The sequence below is a fragment of the Castanea sativa genome, chromosome 1 (assembly GCF_040712315.1).
Source record: "Castanea sativa cultivar Marrone di Chiusa Pesio chromosome 1, ASM4071231v1".
NCBI lineage: Eukaryota > Viridiplantae > Streptophyta > Magnoliopsida > Fagales > Fagaceae > Castanea > Castanea sativa.
Window position 1 is genome coordinate 64,322,533 of NC_134013.1, and position 11,896 is coordinate 64,334,428.

The window sequence follows — 11,896 nt, forward strand, 5'->3', positions numbered from 1 at the left end:
CTATGGGTCACGACGTGGCTTGAATTGGTGTTTCGGTGGTGTTACAGTGGAGATCGGGTTATGGGTCAGCGTTTAGAGATCGGGGTTATGGGTCGGCGTTGGGAGAACGAGTTATGGGTCGGCGTTTGGAGATCGGGTTATGGGTCGGCTTTTGGTCGGTGTGGATCGGCGTTTCGGTGGTGTGGATCGGCGTTTCGGTGGTGTGGATCGGCGTTAGGTTTGTTGTGGTGGTGTTGTGGTTGTTTGCAACGGTAATATCAAACATTTTTGGTGAACAGATGGGACAACACAGAAGCTCTAAGTCCCATAGAGGTCAAAAATTTACAATTTTACCACTGAGTTATGTATCTTAGAAACTTAAAACACAAATTTGGTGTTTTCGATTTTTATCACTCTCACTCAAAATTTTTGAGTTTGAGTCATGAAAACTAGATTAGGAAATCAAGCCAAACAAAAAAAATTGTATGAGTCCCACATTTTTTGATAACCCATTTATCAATTTTGGATCATATCACTCAAAACACCTCTACACCAAACATGCCCTCACTTTCTCTTTTTAACTTATTTCACAGACAAATGTCTATCTTGGATTTCTTTTTCTTTTTCTTTTTCAAAATCCAATCTATCTTGGATTTCCTTTTCCAAAAATTCATGCCAAACCCAACCAACCCAACCGTCCCCTTCTCCTCTCTCTCCCTTTAAAAAAAACAAAAACCCTAAAAACACACACTCTCTCTCTCACTCCTTTTCATTTCCCCTGTAATTTCAAATTCCAAATGGAAAACCTCTTTCTATTCTTCTCAATGTTCTTCACAATCTATCTCATCGGCTACTTCATCGTTTTCCGGAACTGGAGCCCCAAGATCCGACCCGAAGCCGCCAGCTGCTTTATCTCCTTTGCTCACGGCACACCGGCGGTTTTCTTAGCCACCTCCGCCATACTCGCCGACTCGAACCGCGGCTTCGCCGCCCCGAACACCGAGCCCGAGAACTCAGTCCTCGACTTCAGCATTTCCTACTTCACCATGGACCTCTTCCACTACCTCGCCTTCTGCCCCGGCGACCTCCTCTTCATCGGCCACCACCTCGCCACGCTCTTCGTCTTCGTCACGTGCCGGTACCTCGTGTCCCACGGCGCGTGCGCCATACTCGCGCTGCTCGTCCTCGCCGAGCTGACCAGCGCGTGCCAGAACGCGTGGACGCTGGCCAGGGCGAGGAGGGACGACGTCGTTCTCGCCGCGAAACTGTACGGTCTCTTGTCCCCTCCCTTTTATGCATTGTATTCGATAGTGCGGGGTGTGTTGGGCCCGTGTTTGGTGTACAAAATGTGTGTGTTCTACATGAGTGGTGAGGCCAGCGGTGTGATCCCAATGTGGGTTTGGGTGTCTTGGATTGTTGTTGTTGTTATGGCTATTTCTGTTAGTATTTTGTGGATTTTCAATCTTTGGGTTGAGTTTTTTAGAGAAAGAATGGGAAAATTGGAAAAGAAAGTAACATAGAAATAGAATGAATAAAAATTTGAAATTTTTAGTTTTAGTTTTTGCTTTTCAAGCATTGTATCAATGTATGTTTATGACTAGATTCTAGAAATATTCAATAATCTATCTTTGTATCTTTGATGTGGTATTTTGGATGAAATGAAAATGTTCACAAGTTTTATCTTTTGGATTGAATTCTTTGACTTTTGAGGAGTTAAGAAGAACCAATAATTACTTTAATTGTGAGTTTCAGGTAGCTCAACTAGTAAAGTCTCTTGTGGTTGAATAAGAGATCTGGGTTTAATCCTCCGTCTACACTAAAAACTGATTAATTTCTTGGTCTGATTATAAAGAGGACTATCATCAAAATTAGATGCTATAAGTTGAAACTTTATATTAAAAAAAAAAAATGCTTCAAGTGGTTTAAGTAGTTCGGAATGTGTCAGTTTGGAGTGTATGCATAATGTAGAAAATATAGTATTAACTTAGCTATTTCCTTTGTTAGCTTGCCTAAATTGTAGGAGATAAACCGACCAACAATAATTTCTGGACTTATAATTAACATATAAAGGTATTAACTTTCTTGGGACATCAAAATCTAAGTATTGTTAACTACAAATCTGAAACAGAAGTAAGGTTTTTTTACCCTTCACTGGGGATTTGGAAATAACAAATAAGAGATAGTAAATAGTGATGCTATTGTCTTCCAATACGTATATTTCCCTGCAACAATGTTCACAACCAATTATCAGTCCCCTGTATACTAGTCCAAAAATTCACCCCCACAAATCTCATCCTATTTGTAACAGCAAAATGTGCAAAAACCAATGAATCAAACAAACTCTAACATCAAATACAATAAAGATTCCAATCCAAATGAACCTAGAACACGCGAGGAAAGCCTACACACGCGTACTCACATTTTTACTAATTGGGTAGAACTTAGATACAATACCCAAGGAACTGTATCTAACTCTTTTGGATCCCATCATTATTGTAATCAGGATACCACTTGAATAACTTCCAAACAAATAAACTAATTAGAATGGTGATACTTTTTTGTTTTGGTAAGATACTTGCATATACTAAAAAGAAGTTAAATTTTAATTATAGACCAAGGGCTAGCAGAACTAGGATCCTCTTTATTTCAATTGAAATGGAGGTAGTCCAAATCTTTGGCATACATAGGGCATGTTACTTAATCCCCACCCAATCCCTTTATCAGGCAAGCTACTGCCTTGGTGCTGGTGATTACAGAAACATTGTCTGCTCTCTCACTTGGTAAGGGCAAGGGAAGTATTCTGCTTTATTTATACTAATATTACAAATAATGCATAGATCTGAATCATTGATGCTAAGAACAAACGTATAGAGAATGGTTATTACATGATGCATATGAATGTAATATGACAAACTTTATTTGATTTAATGGTGGCAGACTTCTCTTGGTGTATGACATAATTTATTTGATTTAACAGCAGCAGACTTCTCTTGGTGTGTTGAGTTTGGTTTAAGAGTAGAACTTGTAGGTCTTGGCTTCTATTATGATGGCTCTTAGCCCTCCAATTGGTCCTAGAATCATCAGCACGAAGCCCAGTATAATGCAGATCTAAAATTAAGCAAGCTGAATAAGTACTTGTTCTGAACTTTAAAGCAAATCAAAATACAACAAAGACAATGAGGAGCTATCTGAATTGAACATACCCAGTTGGTACACCAAGATAAGCTAAACATCTTTGGCTTGTAGACGGCAAGCCACATGATACAAGGGATCTGAAGAATGATACAGGAAAGAATAAGCATTGGTATGAATCCTTTGTTGAAAGGCATTCCATTGAATAAGAGTCTCATATTCATAATTTTTCATTTTTGTTTTTAGAGGGACGAATGAGGCTTACAAAGTATGTTGTAGGTGCAAATGCAAATCCTCCAAAGAATCCCAGAAGACCACTAAAAAAAGGGAAGGTAATGGCCACGAACATTGTGAATGCTGAATGACAGAAAACCTTATGAGAATAAAACCTAATCTGAGGATGTTATTTCATGTTTAGGAACACAATATCTGATGAGGAGGGGATTTTACTTACCAACATATACAGTTCGTGTAGTAAACCGAAGTATTCTTGTGGGTCTAAAATGCATTTTCTTTACCAGCACAGATTCTATCATGTCAAATACCGGCATTGCATATATCTACATTAACACAATAAAAGCAAAATCTTGATGAGCAACCAATTTAGTGGCTAGTCAATAGAAAAGAGCTAGTAGAATTGTAGAAAGCACACCTGATAGCTGCCAATAACATGGATGATGACAAACGCGTTAGCTGCTATGATAAGCCCTTCAGGTTTCTGTAATGAGGTGAGGATGTTACTGTCAACATTATTGCCAAACACGTAATATCCAATGAGAGCAACTGGGAAGTAGCACAAGGCCACAATAATATAGCCAACAACCGCTCCCTTCCACATAGGCCCCTTTGATGGTTTCTCAGGTGTAGAAGGAATTGTTGCTTGGATCTCTAAAACAACATTGTGTCCTGCAAATGCAAAAGCTACAGTGCCCAAGGCATTGAAGAAGTCTAAGACTTTTCCTGTTGTGGTTGAGCCTTTGTAGCTATAATCGACACCCTGCTGAACACCCTTGTGGACAGAAGCTGTCCAGGCAATAGTAGAGTAACTGCACGACAACCACAATATCAAACATGGTTGTTTTTTTAACAATACATGTAAGTTTGAAATGTAACGGTCCTCCAATTGAACTTCTCTTCTGCCAAAATGCATGTTTGTTTTCTTTGTTATTGTTATTATTTTGTTTGCTTCTACATCTTAGCATTTTGTTATATCTTTATAACTCATTAATACTTTTTCATTGCTAATTTAGCAGTCATTACTCATTAGAGTGCCAATTAACATATAACACCCTTACATTTTCTTGGTTCTTTTTAATGACTATGTTCAAAATTTTCTTCCTCTGACTAACTTATGTACTCTGATTTCTCCAGAGACTAGCTTTTGTTGTAAATTATGAGCACTGAAGATTACCTCAAAGACATGACTGCTGCAGCCAAAGAGATTCCGGTGATGGAGTTGAAGTTCGGGAGGTGGGAGATTACAAAATGAACTGAAGCAAATATCATGATAAAGTAGGTGGTTTTGATTGATTTGCAGTTTTTTTTGCAAGCTAAATCATGAATATTCTTCAGTGATGTTCCTCCTGTGACCATATACAGAATGTCCACACCTACTTCAACAATGAGCTGTTGAGGTACCACAATCCACAGACCGAGCTTTTCACCAAAGGCTTGTTGACCTAACTCATGGTACCTATCAAACCGTTTTCCAGGAACCATTTCATGCATCTCAATCATTTGCCATAGAGTGTATAAAGTGATTACCCATGAGAGTATCAGAATGACTACTCCAGGACCCCTGAAATTGAAGATGAAAAGGTAGTGGAATGATCAAGAACTTGCATTCAGAGCAAAGAAACTAGTACTCTAATAGTCTGAATTGGAAGTATCCTCATAAAATGCTATGCGTAATTAAACAAGATTTTCTCTTGCAAGTAGTTCATAAAATGCTATGCATATATAGAAATTGTACTGTAATAGAATTTCCGCCTGATTACTGTGATATTCTTCAGCATATATATAAAAATGCTAAAAGAAAAATAAAGATCTCATACATTTTTGAATAAAAACTCAGCTATTAGGATTAGGGCAAAGCTTAGGTATAGTATCTTAGGTACAGTACATTAGGTACCCCTTTTAAAATTAAAACACCTGTCCACCTACTCGGCGATACTACTGTTTCCTTCTCTGTTTATTTCTTTTCCTTCTTTTTTTTCCCCCCCTGTTTCAAACCCATCCTTTCAGACCCAAGACTTCCCACGAGAAAACTGAAAACCCCAAAACCCCAAGCTCCTATCGTTCTCTCTCTCCCTCTCTGTTCTTCTCTTTCTCTCTTTCTTTCCTTCTCTCTCAGTCAGATTAGATGAAATGGATGAATCCAGCTTTGAATTCTCTATCTTGGTCAGTTTTCTCAGTCAGATTGCTGGTGGGTGTTTCAGCTTTGTGGGTTTTATGGGTTGTTTTGATCTGGGGTCTTGTAAAGTTTTGATTTTTTTCGTTGCTATGGTTGTGATTTGTTGTAAGAACAAAGAGATGGTTGATGGGTATTTTGTTTTTGGTTGTTTCGTGGTTTGGGGTTGTGTTTTTTTTGTTTAGGTTTGGGTTTGGTTTTTTTGACATAGAATTGAAATTAGCTTGTGTGTGTATTATGTTTTGTGGGGCTTATGGTAATATGAGACCTGGTTATGTTTTGCTTAGGTATTTGGGATTGATTTCTGTATATTGATGTTTAAATCAGTTTATGGGGGTTATGTTTTTCTTGACTATTTCAAAGTTGGATTCGTCTATTTCATCTAATCTGACTGAGAGAGAAGGAAAGAAAGAGAGAAAGAGAAGAACAGAGAGGGAGAGAGAGAGAACGATAGGAGCTTGGGGTTTTGGGGTTTTCAGTTTTCTCGTGAGAAGTCTTGGGTTTGAAAGGATGGGTCTAAAACAGGGGGAAAAAAAAAAAAGAAGTAAAAGAAATAACGGAGAAGGAAATGGCAGTATAACTGTTAAGTAGGTGGACAGATGTTTTGATTTTAAAAAGAGTACCTAATGTACTGTACTTAAGGTACTGTACCTAAGTTGTGCCCTTACGATTAAATCTAAGAAGTGTGGACTCGGATACAACACAACATGGGACACAACAACAAAATAATTCTTTGAAGAGTTAGAATGGAACAAAGTGGATATATATATATATATATATATATATATATATATAGAGGACAAAACTTATATATAATATTTTAGGTGATGTTTTTTATATTTTCTTCTTAAGATTCTGTCATGTGGCTATTTAATTTAAAAAATACACTTCTATTTATGAGAAAAATGCTACATGGCATAATCTTAAGAGAGAAACCTAAGGAACAGTATCTAAGTACTGTACTTAAGTTTTGCTCATATATATATATATATATATTTGGGCATATTATATATTTTATTTTAACTCTTTAAAATAAATAGGCATATCTAAATTCAAAGGATTTATTCAAGTGATTTTTTTAAAACTTATTTGAGGACATATGTAGAAGCGTTCTCGACCTGTGCATGTTCCACAAGGATATATCAAAGATTTTGAAGGATTTTTGCTTCTTAGATTAAAACGACAAGAAAAAAGTGTCTATAATTAATCTCGAAAGTAGAATTTAACTCACTAGATCACACACAATATAGTACTCTTATGATAGTACTCTTATGAGATTAAATAAATCACTTGGTACATTAAAGAGCTTTTCAGTTTAAGCTCTATGTCACAAAAACTCTATTACAAACATTTTAGTAAGTTAAGACTAGACATGGCAAAACAGGTTAGAATTTTCTGATATGAAAATATCCGACCCAAACTTTTTTTTTTTCAAAGCAAAAACAGGTTGACTCATGACTGGACCTGTGTTTTTTGCAGATCAACCTGACCTGACCCTCGACTTGAACCATATTTTTAAAATTTTTTTTGGGTAAAAAAATAGTAAAAGTAAGATAATATTAGTTTAATTGTTTATTGTGGGATTTAAGGAAATAATTAATATTTTTACATAACTGCTTGCAAATTAATTGAAAGATAAATGGTTGAGCATTCTGTAATAAGTAAAATTTTTTAGATATTAAATAGCAAAGTACATGTCAAAATAATTTGGTTACAATAGAATTAAAAACATATTTAAAATTATAAACACATGTGAAAAATATTCATAAGTGTGAAAATAGTGAAGTCAAAGTATCAAATTAGCATAAATTATGAATGCTTAGACCTATTTTTTTAAACAATTTATGTTAAAAATAAACGATTTTTCAAAATAAATTATGATATTTCCTAAAGTGTGTTGTTTAACAATGATATGAAATTCATAAAAGATACCATGTATAAATAAGTAAACAATCAAACTATGTATATCTCAAATTGAAATAAAGTGCCAACCACAAATGATAATAGATTGTAAAATTAATTTTCAAGACTGTAAATTTCTTATATTTTTATTCTTTATCAAATGAGTTATCCAATAAGTCATTTGTAATTTTGTTTTATATTTTGGAATGTTGATATTGTGTAAAAACAAAATTTGTGTATTTGCTTTATTTATCTTTGTGTTATTTTGTTTTAAATAGCAATGTTAGGATTTGTATAATTTTAAAATTATTAAATAAGTATTAATAAGTTTAACTAAGTTCATTCTTGATATAAGTGGCGAATTCAAAATAATGTATTTTACATTAAGTAATTTGTTGCATAACTTTCCAAATGACAAATATATGTTGTTTTCTTAATTAAAAAAAAAATTCATGTAAAAAATATGGGTCAACCCAACCCGAAACCCAAATCCATTTTTAACCCGCTTAAAATGACCCGTTTTGACCTGCAACCTGATTGACCCAACTTGACTTGACAGTTTTGCTATGTCTAGTTAAGACTATACTTGTTAAATAGTAACATAATCAGGTAAAATTATTAGGTATTCTTGAAATATCATAAATGCGTACTTTCTCTTCTCACATGAATGATAGGTCCTACCATGAATTTAATTAGTGGAACTCATTATTCATTTGAAAGGAGAAAGTACGCATTTATAATAGTCCGGAGTATATAATAATTTCGCCATAATCAGAATAGAATATACAAATGAGGCAGTTTTAAAATATGATACTCATGAACTATATTGGGTTTGTTTTAGACATATATACCATCCTAGACTCGCCATGGCATATGGTAGACCCAAGACACCGGCTCCAACCATCGCAGTGACGTTGTGGAAAGCTGAGTACCACCATTTTGCATTCCTGGAAGATGTAATTGGAAGCCATTTGTCGATTTCCTTCTGCCTCTGCAAATTTCCATCTACCTGCACGTGATTTATGATCACAACTCTTAAGCAAAAGCTCAAAAAAAAAAAAAAAAAAAAAAAAAAAAAAAAAAAAAAAAGGCACCCCCAACCTTTAAGAAGAAAGAAAAGAAAATTTACATCATCATACATACATCATTCTTTTTGCGTACTGAAGTATGGATGGTAGAGTTTCATGGAAAATCTTCCCAATTTTAAGCACTGAGGAGCAGGATCACAAGCTCTCCAATCCATTCTAGTTATTTCCATATCATGTGATTTGCTAGTTATATATAACTATTAAGTCCTACTGGGTGTGGACAAAACCCCATTATTGCTAGCTTTAAACTTGAGAGAGAGAGAGAGAGAGAGAAATAGGCTTACGTTGCTGGTTTTATTAGAATATCCATTTGTAGTTGCTTCATCGCCCATTGTAGCACTGAGAACACTGCGCGGTTTTGTAGGAGAGGATGAAATGAAAGAGATACAACCAGAACGGAAGAACAATATAAATAATTAGCAATTTGAACTACGCAAAGTGTCGATCAATGTCAAGAAAGTCCGCCAAGGAATCTGGAGGCCAGCGGGAGATATTTCTTGAAAAAGGTGACACTGACATTTTTGTTTGACACAATTTCTTGAAGACTAGTTCAGCAATTTTTTAAGACTATATTATATTAAAAGAATTAAACTTTTTTTTTTTTTTGAGAAACTAAAAGAATTAAACTTGATAAATATGTTTTAAGTATTATTTTGTAAATCATCACAAGAAGGTATTATGTAGTAGTAAAATTTATAGAATTCATATATAGTTTCACTTAATTTCTTAAGTGATATACCTTAAGTTCCCAATTAATTTTAAGGACAAAATTTGACTACAAACTTAGTTGTAGCAAATAAATCCATTAAAAAAATTGATATGACTACATATTTTAAAATCTAATCGTTGAATTGCATGTTTTTTATAATCTTAATACCTATGTCGAATTTCATGCTAATCGAATTTCATATACTATTCAATTTGTAAACGTATTTTTTATGCATAATTTTAGACCACAAAAAATTTAAATTTAAACATTTGATTGATAAAAAATCTTATTGATTTTTTATTTTCTAAAATTTTGCACGTATGAAGAATATAAAAAGAAAATGTAATTCAATAAATATATTAACAATCAAACGTTTAAAGTTAAAGTTTTTGTGGTCTAAAATTAGACATAAAAAATACGTTTACGAATTGAAAAGTAAAAAGAAAATGTAATTTAATAGTAAATGAAATTTCGCAAGCACGAAGATTATAAAAAAGAAAATGTAATTCATCAATGGATTTGTCAAAAAAAAAAATGTTAACTGATACCCTAAAAGCATTTATTTAAGAATTATTTTTAAAAATATTTTATAAAAAAATGATAAAACAATAAATTTTTTTTGACATTTTTTTTTTATATTTTCAATGAAAGTGACGTTAAAATTTTCTTAATATAGTTTATTAATAATAGTCATATGGGCACCGTTAACATGACACTGGTTTAATTCACATCTAATAAAAATATATTGAGTAAAGTTGTAGTCATTGACAAAAACCAAGTTTATAGTAAAATTTTGTCCTAAATTAAGTCATATGGTCACATTATTCAACGAGACACTTTTTGAATTTAACTGCACTTGACACTTGAGAAAGATGATTAAATAATACCTTTTGTATTTTTTTAAAGGCCAAACAGCTATGGGTTTCATTACTGAAAAAAAAAAAAAACAGAATCACCACATTCTGTCATGACATCGCTGGAAATATCTTTAGCGACTACCAGGTCAATACATGAAGAGCCTCCCCTAAATATAATCTCTTCAGTAGCATGCCTATTTTGAAGGGTTGGCCAATAAGACACACGTATGTTATCAAAAAAGAAAAAGAACAAAGACACACGTAGAAAGGTCAAAGCATTTTGAAGTGATTATAACTAATCAAAAGCATTTTGAAGTGAATATAACTAATAAATTTTGTGTATATAGACAACTCTCAATTATAGCATGATTTGTGTGAATTAGTTAATTAAACTTTGTAAAGTATTTTATTGTTGAATGACGAATCTAAGTTGGAATCTTGTCTACACCAGATCCAATGATTTCTTAGAGCATTAGCATTGAAGGTGTAAAACTCTCTAATTGTTTTATAAGCAACTGAATGTCATTTGCAGAAACTCTCTGGTTGTTATTTTTAGAGCATTATCTGAGTATAAGTATGTAAATTTTTTTGGCATCTGTGAATAGTAAGATTGTATATATACAACCCCATTGTTCATGAATTGCAAAAATAAAAACTAATATTTTAATGGAGTGAGAGAGGAAGAGAGGAAAGAGGGAAGAGAGAGATTGGAGAGAAGAGGGAGAATTTATTTGTTTATATTATTTTAATGAGCGGTATGTAAAAAAAGAAACTTAGATGTTGAGTGAGTTATAAAATGAGATGGTAAAATAGATAAAATATGTTTTGAGAATGTATAATATATATATTTTTTGTATCCTTAGATGCTAATGCTCTTATAATTGGGTTTTCAATTGTTAAAAAGTAAAAAATAAACTATCAATTATTTCCAAATGCTTTTATTTATATCTTATATATATATATATATTTGTTAATGTATATAATGTCTTATCATTTTTAGAAATACTATATTTATAATATTTTTATAAACTTTTACAACAAATCATAAGTGATTGGTTGTTATTGACAGGTAATAAAGTAATTTCATTAGTAAGTTTAAATTAGAATCAATAAAAACTTACTACTTATGATTAATTGTAAAAATATTACAAACATAACACTTTTCAAAAATTCTCTCATTGCATTTTAATTTTATGTAAATAAGAAGAAATGATAATCATTTCCCTTCCTCCTCTTTTACTTTCCCCTCATACCCTCTAGCCCCTTACTTTCCTCTTCTCCAAACTTCCAAACACAACGTAAATATAAAGAGAAAGTTGGTAGTTTAATGATGACTTTGTCAACATGTGAATACTTTTAGAGATAGAGAGGAAGTGTATGCATAAGTGGAGAAATTTTTATATGAGCCAGACTTATAAGATGCTTTTCAGTGTAAGTGATTTTATGGTGACCTTCGCAATATCTTTTTATTATTATTATTATATTTTTCTCTTTCATTCAAGAAGAGAGGGAGATTAAAAAAAGGTATAAGAGAATGTTTTATTTTTCGTCCAACATGGATCACTTTTCAAAAATGTAAAATTTAATGGGTATAAAATATATTTTTATTTTAGGTCGTTATATGAATATAGTATTATACTATAAAACAAAACACAAGTAGGTGTATGTTTCTTTCAGTTCAAGGAACCATTTATTTTTAGTCAAACATGGATCACTTTCCCAAAAAGAAGAGAAGAAATGTCAATGAGTATAAAATATATTTTTATTAAGATTGTTATAAGAATATATTATTATACTATGGGTGCACATTTGGATAACA

The 11,896-nt window shown here is 32.9% G+C and overlaps 2 protein-coding genes and 1 long non-coding RNA gene across 5 annotated transcripts; 2 read left to right on the top strand and 1 right to left on the bottom strand.

Annotated features, from left to right (window-relative positions):
* The first annotated feature begins 592 nt into the window (after window positions 1–592).
* On the top strand, window positions 593–1,670 carry LOC142621487 (TLC domain-containing protein At5g14285). The gene has a single exon (XM_075794745.1). The coding sequence runs from the start codon at window positions 777–779 to the stop codon at window positions 1,497–1,499; it is 723 nt and encodes a 240-aa protein (XP_075650860.1). The 5' UTR covers window positions 593–776; the 3' UTR covers window positions 1,500–1,670.
* Window positions 1,671–2,600: 930 nt separating this feature from the next.
* LOC142621486 (lysine histidine transporter 1-like) lies at window positions 2,601–8,942 on the bottom strand. 3 transcript variants are annotated; one of them, XM_075794742.1, is made up of 8 exons: window positions 8,796–8,942; window positions 8,275–8,432; window positions 4,523–4,909; window positions 3,764–4,157; window positions 3,566–3,671; window positions 3,377–3,468; window positions 3,183–3,251; window positions 2,601–3,087 (listed from the first exon to the last, which is right to left on the bottom strand). In XM_075794742.1, exons 1-8 carry the CDS (start codon window positions 8,841–8,843, stop codon window positions 2,989–2,991), a joined length of 1,353 nt encoding a protein of 450 aa, XP_075650857.1. In that variant the 5' UTR covers window positions 8,844–8,942; the 3' UTR covers window positions 2,601–2,988. The 3 variants fall into 3 exon arrangements, with proteins under 3 accessions (XP_075650857.1, XP_075650858.1, XP_075650859.1); XM_075794743.1 differs by lacking the exon at window positions 8,796–8,942 and adding an exon at window positions 8,567–8,716; XM_075794744.1 differs by lacking the exons at window positions 8,275–8,432; window positions 8,796–8,942 and adding an exon at window positions 5,166–5,305.
* On the top strand, window positions 3,082–4,848 carry LOC142621488 (uncharacterized). Its single transcript, XR_012841805.1, has 4 exons — window positions 3,082–3,283; window positions 3,358–4,206; window positions 4,483–4,623; window positions 4,711–4,848. It is a non-coding gene; the product is annotated as an uncharacterized LOC142621488 (long non-coding RNA).
* Window positions 8,943–11,896: the final 2,954 nt, after the last annotated feature.